Raw genomic sequence first — 22,113 nt, forward strand, 5'->3', positions numbered from 1 at the left:
AGGTCTCTGGACCCAAGTTCTGTCTGCCCTGAATCCTTGAGTCTGGATGGAGATTTTTTCTGTATCAACAGGAGCCATTTGTGGGGCACAGTGGGTCAGGAGCATTTATAGTTTGCGGCGTTTCCTTTTGACCTTACCAGTAGCACTTGGGTGTTCACAAAGGTGATGTCAATGCCACAGATCACCTATAGAGGTTGGGGCGTCCAGTCTTCCCAAACCTTGATAACTGGCTGTTAAAAGCGTACTAGCCCCAGGTAATCCTAAACCACCTCCAGACAACTGCAAACCTATTGAGGTCATTGGGGTTCACTATTAACGTGCTGGTGTCACACCTGCCACCTTTGCAAACGTTCCTGTTTGTGGGAGCCATCCTGGATACAGTGCAATAGTGCGTCTTTCCACAGGAGTGGATAATCCAGGACATTCAGGCTATAATTCCGCTGTTTCATCCTTTGACCTGGATATTAGTGCTGATGACTTTTAGGCTGTTGGCCTCCTGCATCGTGCTGGTCAAGAATGCCCGATTGCAAATGCGGGCTCTTTGGTGGAAGCTGAAGTGCCAGTGGACACTACCCCAGAAGAATCTATCTGATTTCATCCAGGTTTCAAAGGACACTGGAAAAGATCTGCTGTGTTGGCTGCTCTGATGCAACAGTGACACCTCTCCTCTCCTAGAGCGAACATTGGTAACAGAAAAGTCACTGCTGGGTTGGGGAAGCCATCTTGAAGATGTGTAGCTCAGAGGAAACCTGGCTCCACATCAGTGTGTTGGAGTTATGGTTGGTATGGTTAGCATTGAAGGCCTTCCTGCAAACCATCAGAGGTAGGCTGATGCAAGTTCTCACAAACAACACCATCGCTGCCGTGTGGTACTGCAACAAGCATAGAGCAGTGGAGTCTTGGGTTCTGTGTGTACATAGAAGCCCTGTGCCTCTTGAAGTGACTGAATCATGATGGCATTTCTCTGGTTGTGAACCACCTCTAAACGCCAGGGCAGACTAACTCAGCCATAGATGCTTAGCGGATCATGAATTGCAGTTGCACCTGAAAATGGTGCAGGGCATCTTCCAGCGGTAGGGAGAGCCCTGGTTCAATCTTTTCTCCACCGTAGTGAACGCAACACTCTGTTTTTTTTTTTTAGCAGGTTGTCTTTCAGAAACATTCTCCACTTGTAGTAGAGCTAGGGGCTCCTATATGCCGTTCCCGTATTGAGGTGCAGGTCACACAGGCAAGTCATTTTAGTGTCTCCAGTTTTGGCCAAGCGTGTGTGGTAACGAACTCCTGAGAATGAACATCCGTCCTTTGATCAAACTGCCGCTTCATGAGGATCGTGCAACTGAGCCTGCTCAACCTGCATCTCTAAGCATATAGATTGAATGGCAGCAGTTGATTTCATTTGTGCTCCCTCTTAAGTTTGTTGATGTTATCTTAGCACACTCCTACAAATTCGGTGTACCATTAGCATTCGCACAAGTTTGTGGTTTTGTGCAGCAACTGCCAGATGGACCTATTACAGGCCACACTGTTGGATGTTTTGTTGTTTGCTTTATCTGTGGCCAAGCAAGGACTTGCACTGGACACTGTTAAAGGCTATTTGTTGGCTCTTTCAGCATTTTTACGGTTGCCAAGTCAGCCTTCTTTGCACAAAGTAACTGTTGTGATGAGGTTTTTAAAGGTTTACAACATACATTCCAGTTAAAGGCCTTTGTGATGCCATAGTGAGACTTGAATTTGGTTCTCACCTTTTTCTCACCTTTTTGATGTTCACCACCTTTGAGCCAATGTAATGTTGCCCACTGTTCCTTTTGACCCTGAAGCCAGTCTTTTTGGCTGTGATATCAGTTTGTCACATAAGTGAACTGCATGCACTTTCGGTCCATTCACTATATTCATCCTCTTTGCCAGACAAACTGATGACTTGAGTTGCATTCCTACTGAAAATAGTGACTTCTTTTCATGTCGAACAAGCTGGTAACCTTCCAATCTGCATTGCCCGGCTTCACCCTTCATAAAAAGAGGAGGGACTTTATTGTTTGGATCCCATCCGTTTTTACATTGATTGTATAACAACAAAAAAGCCCATCATACTTGTCACACCCAACAAAAAATATATAAAAGGGCACCACCCTCAAGCAAGCATCATTTAGAAGGTGAGGTCATGCTCCAATAGCAATTCAGAGTCGGACCCTGTTCCCGGGTGTGAATTCATAAACGTTTGTGTAGGAAGTCAAGATTAATGAACTGTATGACAAATGTTTGGTACGTGTAAAATAGATGCTTTCAGTTTGGTTTCCAGCCCTGACGAAGTCTATGGGTTAGACGCCCAACACAATGAAACACTTGTTGGCAATGAATGGGCATGGAATAATAGAGTTAACATGGAACAGAAATGAACCTTTTATCTGAAACTTAATTGCAGAATTTGCTCTCTTAAATTTACATGTGCTTAAGGCTGTTTACTTGTATAGGAAACCCTTGGATTCATTTAAGGATGTGGGGTGGGCATCCTCCCTTTTAAGCACCGTATTAAGTGTTCAGCTTGAGAGATATAGTGTGCACTATAAAGTGAGCCCTAGAATTCCTAAAATAGCCCTCCAATATAGCTGATTTAGACCTCGTTGGTAAACTTACTTTGTAGCTGTGGAGTGAAGAGCTTAACTTTATTTTCCCTTTGTACCAATTGACTCACCAGATAGGAAGGGTTTGAACTTGGATATAGGCTGTTTTCATTTTGTGTTTTGCAGCTACAACCATTTTTAATTTGTCAGCCTTTCCTCCACTCCGCCCTGCAAATGATGAGGCCTTCCAGGCTGTAAATATAGTCTAGTCTGGTACTCCTGAATACAATTTGACCTGCTGTTCTCTTAGTACAGGCCTCAAAGTAATGTCAAATGTTTATAAGTGAAGTGGTTTCCAGAGGTATGGGAGTGAAGAATTCTCATCCGAGTCTGTCTGCACCAGCTTCAAAAGCAAATTTCAGGTCCAGGACGGCATCTATATTGATGAAATACACTTAATTTGTGAACCGAGTTTATACAGAAGTGCTTGGAAGTAAATAATTTTACTGAACAGTTATTAAAAACATCACAGCATGCTACAAAAATATAATCCCATAAAGGTGCTAATATTGACTGCGCTAACCATCGTTTCCTGCAGAAAGTTTTTGTTAATCTTCAACAGCATGGGACTCTTTCTTTAATTCATAACAAGCAAGCACACTTTTAGTGTACAGATGTAAATGTACCACATTTAATGCAGAAAAGCATCCACTCTTTTACTGTAGATTTGTCTGCTTAATAGTTAAAATGTATTGCACGTTCTTATTTTTACATAACTCGTTTTCTTTCGTTTGATACTTACACATTCTATAGTTTTGAAACTATTCATACAAAGTTAACAAAAAAACATTGCAGGTATATTATACCCAAAAAATACAATAAGCATTTATAAAGGTTAATGCAATAGTCTTACTAAAATTATGCGGCAATCATCAATAGTGTTGCAGCGGAAGCAATGTAAAAATGTATTATGTTGCCCTTAATGTCTTTACAGCTCCAACCGTACTGGGCCCTTTATGATCAGAGAAACTACAGCATTCCCATTTACCACAGAGGCAATGATCCTCTGCCTCATCTTTCTCCGCCAATTGGATTGGTGGAAATTAGGGTGGCAAACACCTAGTTAGCTGTTCAATGAGGTCCATTAATTGACAACTAACTCAGATTCAAAACCAGATTTAAATAGACTACTCTTAAACCATACTGTAGAAATAAAGAATAGCAATGGGGAGGCCGAACTTCCACAAGAAGTTAAGTCGTGTTAGGATTACACAGACCGAAAGCTCTGCAATCGCAACTCAAAACAAAATAAGTAACACGTGATGTTCCTATAGAGCTTGCTGTTTCTCTCTACAACACATTTAAATCATTAATAAACAGCACAGTTTGAATTGAAACAACAAAAGGACTTAATAATAGACTCGAGCAGTTATTAGATCAATTAGGTTATTGTATTAAATATTCAAAATTGGGGGGCATGCACAACCATCATGACTGAACAAACGTGAATCCGTATGGCTCCGCTCCAGGCCCCGGGGATTTTGTAGAAGCCCATGCTTGTCCGGTACCAGTTTGGCGCCCTGAAGAGCAGAAGATCACGCAAGACTGGGGAAGTCGCCTGCGGCAGGAACCTTGCTGCCCGAAGGCTGCTGAGAGGGACCTGAGGAACGGGTCTCCGGCAGCGTGGCAAAATGACAGAAAATGTCGGCCACCGCGGGGCTTTGAGCCAGAGAAGACCGCTGTAGGTGGTTGCGCAGAGCACACTTTAGGGGATCTTTGCTTCCCGTCGGTAGTGGAGATCGCACTGAGATGAGCCCTGGAGGGACGTGCGTCGCTGAGGTTCAGCCCCCTCCCACTCCGAAGGCAGCAAAACGGTGATCATCCACCTGGCAGAGAGAGTACGAGGTGAGGACGGGGGGGGAGCTGCTCAGAGCGTGCACCAGCAACCTTATATTGAGGAAGGCATCATAATCGACACGGCATCTAAGAACTGGCCAGATTGTTGAACATGCCTCCATAATCTGTTGCCTGACTTCAAGATGGCGGCGGCGAGGCAACCCTGTGGAGACCTTGTATGTAGGCCTGGATTGTTGAAAGTGGGTCATCCTTGCAAGTGGTTCTCAGGAGGGTACTGGAGGACTGCCAGAGTGCAGTGAGCCGTGGCCTTGCCCCTCCAGACTGTCAACATAGGCTCCTTGCCCCCTGATATAGCACCTCGGACCCCCGGTGGTGTTGGTTCCTGGGACCGCCAGCTCGGAGGCCCAATCCTGTCCACAAGCCCAATTCTATGTGCCACCCGAAAAGTCCCAGATTGCCAAAGTCTCCAGCTACTTTACCCCAAAGGCGCGGGGGCAGACAAGGAGGGGAAGACACAGCCTAAAGAAGACATGGCGCTCACCAGGGAGGATCTGATGGCGTTGCCTCGAGACTTCAGGAAGGCGCTCCGAGAAGATATCAGGGCGTAGATAGGTGCCTCCCTCGACACATTCAAGGCGGAGGTGGGGCAAAAGTTGACGTCCCTTCTGGCAGCCGTGGATTCGGTGTGGGCCCGGACACTGGATCTGGAGGCTAAATGTCAAGAACTGACCGACCGTCAGGAGAAATCTGCTACACCCCTAACTGAGCTTCGACACTTAAATGCGAAGATCTTGAAAATCGCTCCCGGAGGGACCATATTAGGATCAGGGGCCTGAAGGAGGACTGCAAGAGGCCCGACCTGGAGGCCTTCATGGTGTGGCTCTTCTCCACGCTACTAGGAGATGAAAATCCGGAGGTGCGACTGGAAAGGGTCAACAGGCAACAGGAGGCCTAGAGACATTTTAGCAAAATTGTGTTCCTTCAAAGTGAAAGCACAAGCCCTCCAGAAAGCAAGAGGCCGCGACAAAATTACACTCCAAAACGCGACTTGCTCCTTGTTCCAGGATGTCGCCCAAGCCACCCTCGCCCGACGACAACCGTTTAGACCAATTACGGAGGCCCTGAGGGAGCGCCAAATAAAGTATTGATTGACCTACCCCTTCGGGCTTGCTTTCAGGAATAACAACAAGCATCTTCACTGTACGGAACTGGAGGAAGCGGCTAACCTGCTGGGTATCAAGATTTCCCCCTCAAGCCAAGCGGCAGCTACAAGGGAAGAACGAGAGAAGCTTCAGGGGGAGAGGCGCACCAGCGACACCTGGCAGACACAGAGGCGCAGAGGCAAGTCAACGGCGGATTGACCGGCGGAGGGACACTGGTCTATGGTTGGTGCACTATTTGGGCCTGGAAGGCGAGTAGAGCAATTTGAACGTATACACTGCCATGCTGTTGACTTAGAAGTCGACTGGTCCGGAGGCGCATGACTCGAGGGCTGGGGGCAGTGAAAAGAGGTGTTGGAAACTCTACTCAGAGTAAGAGATAACTAGTAGCAAGCAGTCAAGCGTGTGGATGATGGCGATAAGGGGGCGCTGGGAGCGGAAATGGTACTGCCCCTAGAGATGCTCCAAATGTGTTTCTCTTCTGGGATAGAGAGTTGCAGAGCTCTAAGTTTTTACTTGTGTTTGTTAATGTTTTGAATCATGGTGCTCATTTACGGATTTGTTCATGCGCAGGTGGTGGGAAGGAGGGTGGGGGAGCGCTCTCAGAGAACGGAAGGGCGAGAAACTACAAAATGGGGGAGTGGCTACAGCCTGATTAATGGTGGTGAACTGTTTGTCCTGGAATGTTAGGGGACTCAATTCCCCTAATAAACGACATAGCTGTGGAAATTTTTAGTCGCCCACCATGTTATGTAGCACCCCTGCAGGAAACCCACTTAAAGAGGAGCGACTAACTGCGTATGAAACAAAAAATGTATCTATAGCCCTCTCAAAGCAAAACGGGGTGGCCCTTCTCTTTCATTCCTCAGTCCCCTTCAGCCTTCATGCAACGAAAACAGACAAGCAGGGCGTTTCTTGATAGCTCGGGAAAACCTAAGAGGTAGACCTTGTACTATTGACACAGTGTATGCCCCCAATACCGGCCAACATGATTTCCTAGAGAAATTCTTTTCAACGCTGGAAGGGTTCGTCACGGGAGATGTAATCCTGTTAGGGGACTTTAATCTCATATGGGACCCGGCATTAGACTCAATGCACCCACATAAAACAGCAGGGAGGGTTGTTTAACAAGAAGCTCAGAACTTCCCTTCAGCGCATGGGTCTGCTGGATTCTTGGAGGGAGATACACCCTAGGTCTAGGGATTATTCCTTCTTCTCCCACTCCCATAGAACCTACTCTAGAATAGACCATGCCTTTATCAGCCAATCCCTTTTGCACACAGTCTCGGGATCTAGGTTTCACGCAATCTGCCTCGCGGACCATGCCCCCCTAGAGACGATATTTGACTGGCCACCCCGCGCTCGAAGCATGCGAGGTGGTACTTCCCATATTTTCTAACCAGAGACAGGCTTCTTAGGGATGAATTGAGAAAGTGATCATAGACTATTTTCATATCAATGACCCAGCCCTCATATCCTTTGCGAACAACTGGGACTCCTTTAAGGCGGTCATCAGGAGTAAATGCTTCGATTTGGCCACCAAACTTAAGAAACCGAAGAGAGAGAATCCTGTTAGAGGAAGAATTGCAGATAGCAGAAAAAAACACACAGATACCCCTTCGATCCAGACGTTGAGGTAAACCACCTCCATGAGTGGAAAGATAAAGGCTATACATACCAACAGAGCTGAGAAAATTATTTTGTGCCTCCAAGCCCGAGGCTATGATGGGGGGGGGGACAAAATAGGTTCCTTACTGGCACGACAGCTTAGGGTGAAGCGGGAGAAAGAGTACATCAAACAAATTGTGGACGATGAGGGCGCCCCCCCACTTAAGCGAAGAGGGAAAAGCTAACGCCTTTGGAAAATTCTATTGCACCTTATATACTGCTGACCCGTTAGATGCCCAAAATCAAGAGAGATACTTTGAATCCCTTAAACTTCCACAGGTTTCGGCCTTAACGAAGGACGAACTTGGTCGACCCATCTCAGTAGAGGAGGTACAGAGGGAGATTGACACGCTCAAACTGCAAAAAGCCCCCAGCCCGGACAGGCTGAGCGCTCACTTCTATCGTACATTCGCACCTGAGCTGGCTCCTCACCTGGTGACTCTTTTTAATGATATTATAATCTTCCAGAGAGAACCGGAATACAATGGGGGAGGCCTTAGTGAGTGTTATTCCTAAACCAGGGAAGAACCCCAAAGCCTGTGCCTCTTATCGGCCCATTGCCCTACTAAATCTTGATGCAAAGCTGTACTTGAAAATTCTGGCCAGTCGTCTTGAACACGTTTTGCCAGCTCTAATAAACGCAGACCAATCGGGATTTACCAAGGGTCGTCAGACTCCCGACAGCCTGTGAAGAATAGTACACATTCTAGAAAAAGTGCAGAAAAGATTTCTGGCGGCCCTCTTTCACTTGACGCGGAGAAGGCCTTTGATCGGGTTGACTGGTCTTATCTAATTCTAACGCTGAGAAGTTTTGGGTTCAGTGAAACTTTTATTGGCATGGTGAGAGTAAACTACCATTCCCCAAGGTCCAGGGTCCAAAGTACTAGTAAGTGGAGTGGCTTCACGCTTTTTCAGTCTCTTGCGGAGTACGAGGCAGGGTTGCCCACTTCCCCCCTGAGTATAGAGCCTTTAGCAGAACGGATCAGGGAAACCCAGAGATTAAGGGGGTGACATTTGGCTCTGACCAACATAAGATTTCCCTCTTTGCGGACGATGTGCTCCTACCCGTCACCGAGCCGTTGACTTATCTGCCGGCCATTCAAGCAGAGCTCCAGCGCTTTGAAACAGTTTCAGTTTTCAAGGTGAATCTTTCTAAATCCTTCCTGCTTACTTTGACTCTATCACAAGAGTGGTGTTGTGCTGGAGGATACCTCTCCATTCTGTTGCGTCCGCATATAAATTACATATCTGGGGGTGAGACTTAACCCTAAAGTAGCCGACCTTTATAAGGCCAACTACCCCCCTTCTTGCGACAGCTCAGGGAGGATCTGACTAGGTGGGAACCCTCCTTTATCTCGTGGATAGCGAGAATGAACGCCCTCAAGACGAATGTCCTCCCCAGGCTGCTATTCCTATTCAAAGGGCTCCCGATCCTGGTGGACTGAGCACTCTTTGCAGAGTTGAACAAGTTAACTACTAAATGTAATGGCAGGGACAGAGGGCCCCTTTATCACAACAAATTTTAACTAGGCCACAGGGGGATGGGGGTTTGGCCCTTCTGGATTTCCTGGGGTACTACACAGTGACTCAACTCTGGGTGATAACAGAATGGTCCCTTAGGGAGAAACACTGGCTCCACATAGATCGACAGATTACAGGCAGAACTATCTGGGACCTCTTATGGAAGAAGAAACAACACAGACCCCAAACGCTTACATCAGCATCCCCACGGCTACCACTCTCCAGGTGTGGGATGCACTAAAACAGGATTTGACCTTGACAACCTTTCCTTCACCCTATTCCCCCATTCACTTCAATCCAGACTTACTGCCCGCTCTTCAAGAGGGGCCTTTTGTATGGGGGGGGGTGGCTGCCTAAACGATCTCCGACTTATTCCATAAAGGGAAGCTCCCGACTTTTGAGGACTGTGTTAAGTTTTCCCAGCTGCAGCCTGCAGAAAAAGATCACTACCTCCTGCTAAAAAATTGGGTGCGGCAACCCCATGTGCGGCCGGCCGCTACCAGGAACCTGCTCCCAATTGAAAAATGTGCGCAGTCAGGTGCTTCTTCCAAGGGAACTATCTCCTTCCTGTACTCCCCTCTTACTGGTATTGAGCCCACAGAGGATCCCAAGCCACTGTAAATTCTGGGACTCTGTCCTTGCCATCCCCCTAGGGGAGAAACAGTGGGGATCCCTATACAAAGACATTGTCAAGATCCTCTCACAAATCAAACTGATTCTAGGCTATCCGATTCCAGACACCATAGGCCATACCCTCCGAGGGATCCGGGACCCTAACCTGAAGCGTCTAAACACATGGGGATCGATGCACTATGCGGCTCTGCTTGGGGGCCACCAAAATGCCAATAGCGGCTGCCTTGAAAAAAGCAGAGGCCCCATCTCTTACCCAATGGCACTCCAGGCTCTGGCGAGCATTAGCTTTTGAGCGACTGACCGACATAGCGGAGGGTACACGAAAGGGATTCGAGAGCCGGGTCTGGTGGCTTAGTGGACTAATGCATTCACTGCAGGGGCTTGTGTTCGACCTCATGGTCATTGGTTCAAATCCCGACGAGTCCCCTCAGCCTTTCATCCATTTGAGGTCGATAAAATGAGTACCATTGAGTTGGGTAACAATAAACATCTGTTATTCAGCGCCTTGAGAGACCCTTGGGTGATAAGTGCGCTTTACAAATACATGTGTTGTTATATTCGGTCCCCACTGGTAGCATACTTATCAGAAGGTCTGCTATTGCTGGCTTGTTGCCCCAGAATAAGGGCGCTCCATCTTTCATATATAGGGGATCAATGGTCTCTGGCACAGAATGCTATGGGAGAGGGAGACTCATGCCACGTTCACTCCACTGCACCCCACCACCAACCGAAGAGAAACGATGCATTTGTTGTTCTTTGATTGTATGTTGTTTTTTTTTTTTCCTTCTTTCATATTTTTCAGTAGTTTAAAGGTTGGGCAAAGAGCGCAAGTATTATTTAGCCAATGTCCCCCTTCTGGATATACCTGAGGTATGATACACGTTTGCATTTGGGTGAATCGGGGAAGGTCATAAATGTAAGATGTTTAGAGAGGCTATGACCTTGGAAACAAGATGTGTGTTTTCTACAATATCTGTCACTCTTGGCATAGGAACACTGCTTGTCGCAATTGCAACTTTGTTGTTGTGATACAAATTCAATAAAAAGATTTTGAAATAAAGATTCAAAGTTCATTCCAACCAGCAGCAGTTTGAGAATTTCAGCCAAGTATATCACAGCTCGTAGAAAAGCGGCAAACATTTAGGCAGGCTCCATCGGATGACTATTAAATCCACTACCAAGCTGAAGTATAGTTTGTTGTCGAACAGTTCGAATCCTACGAAGGAAAGGGTTAAAATTAAAGTCTATCTATGGACAAGTCCATTAGCATAAACAAGAGAAAAAGAAAAGTTTTAAATGGTTCCGCAAAGGTTTCAGTCCATCTGCTACGGACTGTAGCTACCGCAAAGCAGTCCAAGTTCGCAAAAGGTAAGTCAGCAAAGCAGGGAGACCAATCAAACACCAACTGCAACTGTGAGCATTACAACGGATGCATCCCACAAGGGTTGGGGAGCACACACAGGCAACCTGAACGTACGGGGACAGTGGAAACAGCACAGATGCGCTTAAACACATCAATTACCTGGTAATTAAGATATTTTTCCTAGCCCTGAGGGCTTTCCAATCACACAACAGGTCAAATCATACTAGTCTAAACTGACAACACAGAACCATGTTTTATCTCAACAAATAAGGAGGCACAAAATCTTTCACCGTGAGTAAATTAGCCCAATATGGAAATGGGCGATACCAAGGAAGCTCACACTGCAAAGAGTCCACCTACCAGGAAAACATAACACTGAGGTGGAAAGACTAAGCAGCAATTCCCACGAATGGGAACTATACCAGGAGACACTGGGGAAAAAAGTAAGGTCTGGGGGAGACAAGAAATAGACCTACAAAAAAGGCAAAATGCCAACAGTTTTCCTCCAGGTTTCCACACCAACAGTCAGAAGGAATGCCCTGTCAATAAACTGGTCAGGGAGATTTACATGCGCTTTTCCTCTGATACCAAAAGTGCCTGAGAAAGCCAGACATCCAGGTACAAGACTCCTCCTCATAGCCCCACAATGGGTCCGACAGACCTGGTACTCAGACCTACTAGAGATGTCCAGGGGACAAATTATGACAATCGAAGCAGAACATGATCTACCGACAATGCAAGAGGGGAGAGTGTACTACTCGGAGCCAGTAACACTCCTACTAGCGGCCTGGCTCCTGAATATCTAGAATTCGGGCATTTTCAACTGGTGCCCAGGACAATGGAAATCCTTAGAGAGGCAAGGAAAGCAAGCACAGAGGAATGCTATGCTGGAAAATGGAGCAGAAACATTCACTGGTAAACAGATAACCGAAAGATAGAGACCATGACATACCTCACTGAACTGTCTGATACCGTGCTAACCTATGCATCTTTAAAGGTACACCTAGCAGCGATAGTAGCCTGCACCAGGGGCACTTCATGTAACCGCTTCTTTGCATCCCCAGCGTTGAAGTTTCTTGGAGAGTTCTACACGAGTTGCACTACCAAGATCAGTTCTAGCACCATTGTGGATCTTAAACACCGTCCTGAGGCAGTTAGCGGTGGACCCTTTTAAACCTATGCAGAAAAGGGATCTCGAATCACTGACACTCAAGACGGCATTTCTATTTGCAATCACATCACTACGCAGAGTGAACGAGCTTCAAGCACTAACAAAACAAGAACCATACCTACAAATACAAAAGGACAAAGTGGTTCTTCGATTCAACTCAGTGTCTGCCCAAAGTGGTGACTCACCTTCATGTCGACCAAAGCATACAGCTACCAACTTTCTTCAGAGCCTAAGAGACCTGCACATATTGGAATGAAGGAGGGCTATAATGTACTGTCTGCAAGAAACAGAACCGTTTCGTAAAGGCAGCCAGTTGTTTGTCTCCATCACCAAGGCAACCAAGGGTTCACCAGTAACTAAGGGGACAGTCTCAAGGTGGATAGCAGATACATTATGTACTTGCTATTCCAGGTCCGGGATGACACTGCCCACATGTCCGAGTGCTCACTCAACTAGAAGAAAGGGAGCAACACTGGTGTTCTTAGCAAATGTACCCATGGATGCAACCTGCACAGCTATGACATGAGCATCACCACACACCTTTGAAAAACATTGTGTGGACTTTCACATGAACAAGGAAGCATAGGTGGGACAGCAGGTACTACAACACCAGTTTGTGTACACTTCCTCATTTCATCCTTACCAACCCAAGGGAAGGGATACCGCTATATAATCTAATGCACAGCATGTGAATCCAGAAAAATGATTCATGCTGCAAAATGAAATGTTACAGGAAGTCCCGTGGCACGGTCTGACGTCACACAAGGAATGGACATACCACCAAATGGTAGTCGACGACAACCAAGAGAAAAACAAAAGGCAATTCTGGACCCAACCACTAGATGGGGAAATAAATGCACAGCATGTCAATCCAGAAAACCTCTTCAAGCTGCAAAACTATTCCTACTGGTAAGTAACAATGTTGTTACCTTGGTGTGCTTTCTCATGTAGGCTCTCTGGGGGTTAGGAGTTTAAGCATGCTGACCTGGGACTTTAGAGGTACATGCATTGGTTGACACTATGCAGCAGGGAAGCTGAGGTGCCAGCTTCTTGCTGTGACTGGTGCAGCGCACTTCAGTGCCTTGTTCTTTGTTCTGAGCTTGTAAGGGCTCGTGGATTTCCTCGCAACTCTGGAGGACAATTTTCTTTGGATTCTTTGTTTGAACCATCTCAAATCAAGCAGAGTAACCAAAAGTTGCCTTTTTGTATGATGATCATTGATATGAAGATATCACCCTCATTTCCCAAACTGCCCTTATGAATAGAATTGGCAAGGACAACCATTTCTGCCACCCGTTATGCATTTCATAAGCATAAACCAGTTAATAGAAAGGTCGGAGGCAAAGGTTTCCTGTCTGATAGTTAAAATCATTGATGGTCTTTCATCTTATTTCAAATTGCAATAAACTACACATTTTCACCTATAAACTTAATTTAGGATCGATTCTGTAACCACACAAAAGTTCATTCTTTTTGGTAAGTATTTGCCTCAATTTGGGAATAGACAAATGTGGTAAGGGATAAGTCTAGCACACCACATTTGTTTTGGGATATCTGTATGAAGATAGATTTGCATGCTGTTAACGTAAAGTAAATCATTACCAGAGAGGTTATCTTCCTTTCCCTGTTTCCATTTTCTGGTGTAATCATCCTTTGGATTGAGGTTAAAATAATCTCTGGAAATATTTTCAGGATGCTCAAGGATGGTGGTGGTTCGTTCATGGTAGCATAGGAATTAAATTCACATGAAATCCTCTTGATATCTTCCCTTTAAAGATGTGGTCAGATTTCACTGTCCGAGATGATAGTGGTAGACCTACGTATCTGTAGATCACTGATGGATGTTTTCAAACTCAGAGCACATATCAATGGAGAATAGTGAGACTTATTTCTTAAAGAGGAATATAAGCATTGATGTTTATTAGCACATAGTTATTGAATGTCATCTGACGGAATAGAGGGGGTAATACAGTTAACCTTCAAAGTTGATTTACCCAAACTAATTGGTGGTGTTTAAAGAGTTGAGGTTAATCTTTACTGCTTTTTTCTTACTAGTTTTTATGTTTTTTTCCCCCGATAGGAAAATTCCTCCAGCATCTAATAACTCTATGTCTACACATGCTCCTCATCGGAGCAGCACAAATGCAATGCCTTTGTTGCAACACAGTGTCAGAGCAACAGGATTCGCTTCACTCTCCACAGTTACGTCGTCACCCACGACAGTTACTCCTCCATGCACATCTGTTGAAAGTAAAGTACTGTCCTACGGAACTTCTCTCAATACCCATCCCACTTCAAGTACAGTGGGTCCTGTTTGTAGTATGCAATCAAGACAAGTGTCTTCATCCCCATCTATGCCTTCAGTGCTTTCCTCAGTACCTTCACCAGTATCCAGCAAACCTCAAAAATTAAAATCCAACAAATCTTTAAAACCTAAGGAATGTTCTGCTAGTAGCATAAACTGTACCAGTAGCAGTGGTGGCTCAGGAAAGAAGCGTAAAAGCAGTTCGCCTCTGCTAGCACAGTCTTCTCATTCCGTTGAGTCTTTTAGGAAAAACTGTGTGGTGAACTCTGGGGCCTCCAATCACTCGTCGATGGCATCTCTGTCCCACAGCAGTGCAAACAGTGTTGGTGTCAATTGCTTGACTAATAAAGTGAATGCTGCTAGTCTCAGACATGACCAATCAGGGAGGGGGCCTACTACAGGAAGCCCTGCAGAATCGATAAAGAGGATGAGTGTGGTGATGAACAGCAGTGATTCTACTCTGTCGTTAGGACCCTTTGTTCATCAGTCCAATGAACAGACTATAAATTCTCACAGCAGTTTATCCCATACTTCCTTAGACAAATATATCGGAAAGAAGCACAAATGTTCACCTAGTTCCAGCAGCATCATAAACAGCAGCAGTAAATCAAATAAGGTTGCCAAATTGCCATCTGTGAACAATGTCCACTCAAAACATGCGAGTGCAATCCCAGGGACGCAAGGACTGACGAATAATTCTCTTCTTCATCAGGTAGGTGGTGATCAATTTACATTTGTTGTGCTTCATAACCTGTTCTCTCTGAACTGATCCTGGTATCAGTATTAAAATATTTGAATCACAAGTTTCCTTTTTAAAGTTTGAAGTAAATGAGACTTAAAGTGCAATTCAGTAATTTTTTGTAGACACTGTGTAATGAATTGTGCAAGATTGAGCACCCCAATTGTTGAGTAACCCATTTATTTTCAGAAATTGGCCGTACATGGTTTGTAGTTGTTTCCTGTGGTTACTACATATCTCTCTGTCTGAAAAATATCTATTCTCATAGCATGTGCACTATATCAATTAAGGCGAAACTATAGGTCTCTGTCACCAAGATTGCATGCACAATCACTTCACAAAAGCGGACGTGCTTTCTTCCACCTACAAAGGCGATATTTCCACGTTCAAAGCACCTTGCAGATATGGACAGTGCCTGTACTCTTTATAAAGTGGAGTATACACATTAAAGTTATTTGGATCTGATATTTTGAAAGTGTTTTGTATATAATGTTGATATTGTTACACTGGTCCTTATGGCGAAAAGAAATGCCATGTTTTAGAAGTGTACCGTTTGGTGTATATAAGCCTATTTAGTAATTTAAATTTGCCTCCATTATTTACATGATGTGGTTATCCTGATCATGGGCAGTAATTAACCCCCTCGGTGCGTCGGACGGCTGGGAACTGTCCAGCGTTACAGTGCTCATGTGCGTCGGATGGCTCCCGGCCGTCAGGGCACATGGCACAGGACATTCCTTTGGTGCAGGCACCAGAGGGATTTCCTATAGTCCAAAACAGCCTCGGAGCTGGGTAATATCTTTCCCAGCTCCCAAGGCTGTTCTGGGGTTTTCCTGACGTGATTTCACTGAAACTGAAATGATCCAATCGGCTCATTTTAGTTTCTCTTCCTACGTGGTCTTGGAGCTATCTCAACACTTCGATGGGAGAGGTACCATTGGAAAGGGGAGAATATCCCTTTTCCAATGGTACCCCAGTGAATCCCTGCTTGCTCATCCCCCCTCTACCTCCCCCTCAAGTTTTGGGCATAATTCAGTCTTTCTGAGAGCACGCCAACCCGTAACTCCCCTTCCCTCAATAAGCAGTGACTTGCCTACATTTCCCCCGAATATTTAACACCTTTCGGGGGAAGACTTCAACAATTTTTCCCCATTTGACAATCGATAACATCAGACAAATGGGTGCTAGACATTATCCGACATGGCTATTGCCTTGAGCTTACTAGCAATCCTCCAAGTATTCCACCTCGCACACAAACTCTCGTCAGAGCACCTACAGCGCCTCAAACAGGAGGTACAAGCTCTTTTAACAAAGGGAGCCATAGTACCAGTTCCATTACAATACCATGGTTCAGGTGTTTACTCTATGTACTTTCTAATCCCCAAAAAGGACGGCTCCTTAAGACCAATTTTGGACCTAAGAATGTTAAACCTGTACATACTGTCAGAACATGTCCATATGGTTACGCTTCAACAAGTGCCTCCACTTCTACAGCAAGGCAAAATTTAGGTCCCCACTAGACTTAAGACTCATACTTTCACAATCCAGTTCACCCAGCACATCGCAAATATCACTGGTTTGTGATAGCAGGCAAACACTATCAGTTCAAAGTGCTCCCTTTCGGAGTAACTACTGTTATCCAGTATTTTGTTTCTCTTTTTTTTTTATATTCTGTTTATTGTTTTCAAGTTACATATAACTACATCATCAACATTTATCCACCTTGAATATTGTTCGGGTTCATCGCTACATTATATACATTCCAAATACGCATTTTTTTAATGACAATTTCTGTACATCATCACTATGGTGCCATCATATCGTTCAGGGTGCCTGGTCTACCCATCATGACCACAATACATATCTCTTCAGCCGTTCAACCATCACGAGTACATTTCCCCATTTCCCATAACCTGCATTATGCCCAACATAGCCCAGTCAGGCGTATAGTCATCAATTATTCTGGGCAATCATTATATCACAGTCTATATCCCACAGACATATCTCAGTCCGGTCGTGACCACTCTCAGTATCTTCTTCTATGCAATATTCTGAGAAGTTTTAATCTCATCCCTCGCGTGAGTAATCAGATAACATGTCAAAGGGGCCCCTTATATCATTAGGTCTGGAGGACATGGGTAACAATTATGCATATGTAGCAAGCTTCTCTTGGCATGTTATCAAGGCATCTAGCCATGTCTTGAAGTTGGGCGCCCGCCGTCTGCCCCACCTGCAGGCCACCCTCCTCTTAGCCATTAGAAGCGCTATGGCAACAAATTTACGATGTTCTGCTCGTAGTGGTTTAACATACCCCAGCAAGGCCAACAGAGGATCCGGCTCCACAGTAGTATCAATCATCAGCTGCAAAGCACGAAACACTTGGATCCAGTAATCCTTGACTTCCGGGCAATCCCATGCCAAGTGTAGAAAATCCACCCCATCTGTGTGGCATCTATCATCTACCCTAAGCTTATACTTGCACAACTTAGCCGGGGTGTAATATAGCCTGTGTAAGAACTTATAATGTATAATCCGGAGTCTACTACTCGCTGATACTCGTTCGGTCTGCAAGCAACAGGTCTCCCATTGGTCATCCATCAGGGCACAGTATTAGGGTATCTTTCATAGATTCACATGCCTGAATCATTCCCCGTCGTCGGGATGGGAGTCCCCGGTACATAAATAAAGTAATGTCCCATTAGACATATAGAGTAATAGGCCAAAGGCCTCACATTCGTAACATATCCATGTCCTTTTGTAAAAAGGACCAAACTCTACAGAAGAGCCAATCAGCTATCACCATCCTTTAGAACCTTCCTGGAAGGAGCTCTAGTCCCTCAGATTTTCTACCGCACGTCGTGCTATGGGAGTCTCCTCTGAGCTCTGCTCAGTTTTCTTCATTTCTGGATTTCCAGTGTTTCTTCTCACATATTTCCATCTTCTGAGTGAAATTCTTTAGTTCTTCATGGCAGATACACCTAAGAAAGGCTATTTTAGGCCCTGTGGTTCCTGTGGTAAAAAGAGGCATCCTGTGGATGACCAGCACAAAGATTGTCTCTACTGCCTTTACCCGGATCATTCTTCAAAGGACTGCAAGGTATGTCGTACCTTTTCTTCAAAGACCATCAAAGATCGGGATGGGTGTCTCTTGATTTGGCTGCAGAGGCTTAAAGAAAAAAAACTAGAGTCTTCTGAGGAGAGTGCTCTTCTATATCCTGCAAGTCCTCTAAAAAAAGACCAAGGATGGCTTCTCAAGGCCCTTCGTCGCAGCCACCTCAGAAGAAGACACATAAAAAGTCTTAAGAGGTACATCCCAAGGCTCTACCACCAAAGGTTTCTCCTCAGGAGATTGTTCACGCCTTTAAGAAGCCTTCTTCTACTCAGTTGACGACGGCCTCGTTGACGGTGGCTTCAACGATGAGAAAATCTACGTCTACGGCCTTGTGTGTGACCTCGTCAACGACGACGGTTTCCACTTCTGTCGCCTCTTCTTTAGCTACAATAAAGATAAAGAAGTAATCGTCGACATCCAAGCAACTGTGAGACGCTAGAATCGGCGACGACTGCCTCGACGACGAAGACGTCGACAACGACCGCATCGTCGACGAGATCTCTATCTGCGATGACAGCATCGTCGACGACTGCTCCGTCAACGGGAACTCCATCGACCATGGTGCCTGTCGGCGCTTCACCGTCGACGACTACACCGTCGACTGGTTCGTCGACGACGGATTCCAATCTGAAAAGTTCATACGTCCATCTCAAGATAACGAAACGTACGTTAACGCCGGCCCTGACTTCTCCTAGTAGGGTCCAGCCATTGCCTCCAGCTCACCTCTTGGACAAAGAGGATTCTGACGAGGGCAGTATGTTTCGAACAGTGAGAAGCCCATCTGAACTTAACGTGAAGTATCAGGACAGTCGAATTAGGAGGACCAAGATCAGGAGGATCAGAATGTTTATCCAGAAGAATACCATCCGCCTCCGCCTCCCATGGTTTGCCTACCAGCATCTTTGGTTTCCGAACCTACAGTTTCTCATTACGGACTATAAGCAGAGATTCCCTACTACTGCCAAGTCTCCACTTCCAGCTGCATCTCCACCGCCAAGACCACAGCTTCCACCCTTGAATCTACAGCCGGGGCCAGCCATTCCACCACCTCCGGTCTACACATGATGAGTGGGACGACTATGTCACACCCTGTCCTGCTTCTCCCGTGCCTACGCAAGCCGACTCACCTCCTGAAGACATTGGGGGATTTCACAACACAGTGGAAAGAGAGGCGCAACGTTTCCAAATACCTATGCCTTCACACCAGCAAGATTGCTTCCTATACGGTTTTAAGGAGCCCTCTAAGAAATCTGTCAGATCTATACCCATTATAGAATACATATGGGATCAAGGTGTGAAAATAATGCATAACCCTTCCTCGGTGCCCCTAGTATTGCCTCGTCTGGATAAGAAATACCGAGCTCCAGATACTGCTCCAGCTTGCCTGACAGGACATCCCAAATCAGACTCTGTCATCACGCAAGCTGCTCAACGAAAATCAAAAAATCCTTCTGCCCCACTAGCTGACCCTCCGGATAAGGAAGGTCGAAAGCTTGATAACATTGGGAAGCGTTTCTCATCAATGTCGGCTTTAACAGTGCGTGCATCCTATTCCTTGGCATTGTTAGGGCATTATAACAGACAGTTGTGGGCAGACATCGCTCCTTATCTTGCGGCCTTGCCAGATGAGTCGAAAGAAGAAGCAAAATAGATTTTGCTTGAAGGCGAACTTCATCTGCATCCGAGTTTATAGATTGCGCGGTGGATATCGCCTCTACTGGATTTAGCCACTAGCTGGCGCAGCTGTATTACGACGCTAGGGTTGGTTGAAGGCAACTTCATTCCGACCGGAAGTGCAAACAAACATTTTGGACATGCCGTATGATGGCAAGCTTTTTTTCGGATCACACATTGACGAAGCTCTCCAAGGTATAAAAAAGGATACCGACACGGCCAGAGCTTTGGGTACCCTAAAATTCAAGAATCCGCCTTTTCGTCGCTCAAGAGGAAGAGGGCAATCCTCTACAAGAGGCGATTACCAATCTTCCTACTCTTCTGGTCAACAGTATCGAACACAATACCAACAGAGTCAGCAGCAACAGTCTTCCTATACAAAGTCCTCCTTTCGTGGCAAAGGTGGTCAGCAGAAGGGCACCGCTCGGCGACAATGACCTTTCACTACCGCCATTTTCTAGTTCATCTCCGCCCTCAACAGTTGGAGGAAGAATTTCCCATTTCCTAAAAAATTGGAAACAAATCGCAACGGACCGTTGGGTTCTGCAATTAGTTCAATTCGGTCATTCACTGGAGTTCATTCAAATCCCCCCCCCGAACCCCTCCCCGACCTATGCTTCACAAAAAACTACGTATTCCACTCCGGGAGATTTCAATACTGCTCCAGAAGGTAGCTATAGAAAGGGTTCCTCTTTGTCAACGGGGAAAGGATTTTACTCCCGTTTTTTCCTAGTACGCAAAAAGGAGAAAAAATGGAGACTGATTTTAAACCTGAGAAACCTCAACGAAGTACTACAACTTATCAATGCGAAGGACTACATGGTATCTCCAGGATGCCTATTTTCACATCCCTATCCACCGGAATCACAAGAGATTTTTGAGGTTTGCAGTAGCGGACAGACACTTCCAATTCCGTGTCCCACTGTTCGGACTCCAATCACATATCTCAGGCAACCACACCATCAGGTCTTTCCATATCTGGACGACTGGCTGGTCAAAGCATATCTTTGGCAACCACACCATCAGGTCTTTCCATATCTGGACGACTGGCTGGTCAAAGCACCATCTCTAGAAGGTGCGTCCAGGTCTTCCGATGCCTGTCTACAGCTTTTCGATCGCTTGGGGCTCACTCTCAATCGAGACAAGTCTGTCCTACAGCCTTCCGAGCTTATAACTTTCCTGGGTGCTTCTCTCGACACGACCCAGCAGAAGGCGTTTCCGTCACAAGAGCGCAAAGACAGGCTTCTTTCATTGCAATTCGCATAAGTTCCAAGAAGTCTTTAATAGTGCGCCTTTTCAAATCCCTGCTCGGGATGATGTCTTCATGCATTCTGCTAGTTCCACACTGTCGTCTTCACATGCGCCCTCTTCAGGAGGCGCTCTCGGCTCAATTGGTCCAATGTACAGGTTCATGTGACGATATAATCCGAGTGACCCCTCCAATGGTCAAGGCTCTAAGGTGGTGGATTTGCCCTCAAAACCTTTCTCAAGGCTTGCCTTTCTTTTTTTTGTTGAAACTTTTTATTGAAAGTAAAAACATGAGAACAAACCAAAACATAGCAAGGCATAACAATAGAAATGTGTCACCAATTAGCCCGTGGGGGGGGGGGGGGTTACAGACGCAAATCAGATATCATTACAAACAATAAATCGGGGGGAGGGGGGGGGGGGGAAAGGAGACCAGAAGTATACAAAACAGTTATATTCCTGCGGAGGAAACATCAGGTTGGGAGGAAGACAAATCAATATCACATTCCGATATGGGGGGAGCACAGATATCGCCACGATATGTGTTCCACTGAGTCCAGATCTTCCCCCATTTGCCAGGTTTGCCACGGGAAACATAAACCGTTTTTTCTCGAAACATGCACCAATCCATGTTTTGTTTCCACACCAGGACTGTCGGAGGCCTCTGGGCGCCCCATAGTTGGGCAATGTCACGCTTGGCAATCATGTTACCTAAGGTTGCCCATCGAAGCTGCGCCAGATTGTAATCATTCGGCTCCCAGACGTTCAACAAGCACCTTCGCGCTTCAGGCATCAGTCGCACACCCGTAACCTCGCTCATTACCGCATGTACTCGATTCCAATAGTGCAGCACAGCAGGACATTCCCAAAGCATATGAAGAAACGTAGCCACCATGCCGCATCCACGCCTGCACAATCCATCCGCCGAGAACCCCATTCGCACCAGACGCGGACCAGTCACATACACCCTATGCAGAATTTTGAGTTGGACAAACCGAAGGCGTGCCGGAATAGCCACCTCTTTCGGGGAAGAGATCGCGGCTTGCCAATCTTCATCATCAAGCTCCAGACCATCACTGGTCCACAACCCTCTGAGGTCTTCCA

General features: G+C 45.9%; 1 protein-coding gene across 1 annotated transcript in view; it reads left to right on the plus strand.

Moving 5' to 3' along the window:
* The window catches only part of ATXN7 (ataxin 7), a 371,238-nt gene that overhangs the window by 323,955 nt on the left and 25,170 nt on the right, over positions 1-22,113 (plus strand). The window contains exon 10 of the mRNA XM_078661542.1: positions 14,012-14,948. Within this exon, the coding sequence (XP_078517668.1) occupies positions 14,012-14,948 (937 nt within the window). The remainder of the gene's footprint in view (positions 1-14,011; positions 14,949-22,113) is intronic.

This window comes from Lissotriton helveticus, chromosome 9 (genome assembly GCF_964261635.1).
Source record: "Lissotriton helveticus chromosome 9, aLisHel1.1, whole genome shotgun sequence".
NCBI lineage: Eukaryota > Metazoa > Chordata > Amphibia > Caudata > Salamandridae > Lissotriton > Lissotriton helveticus.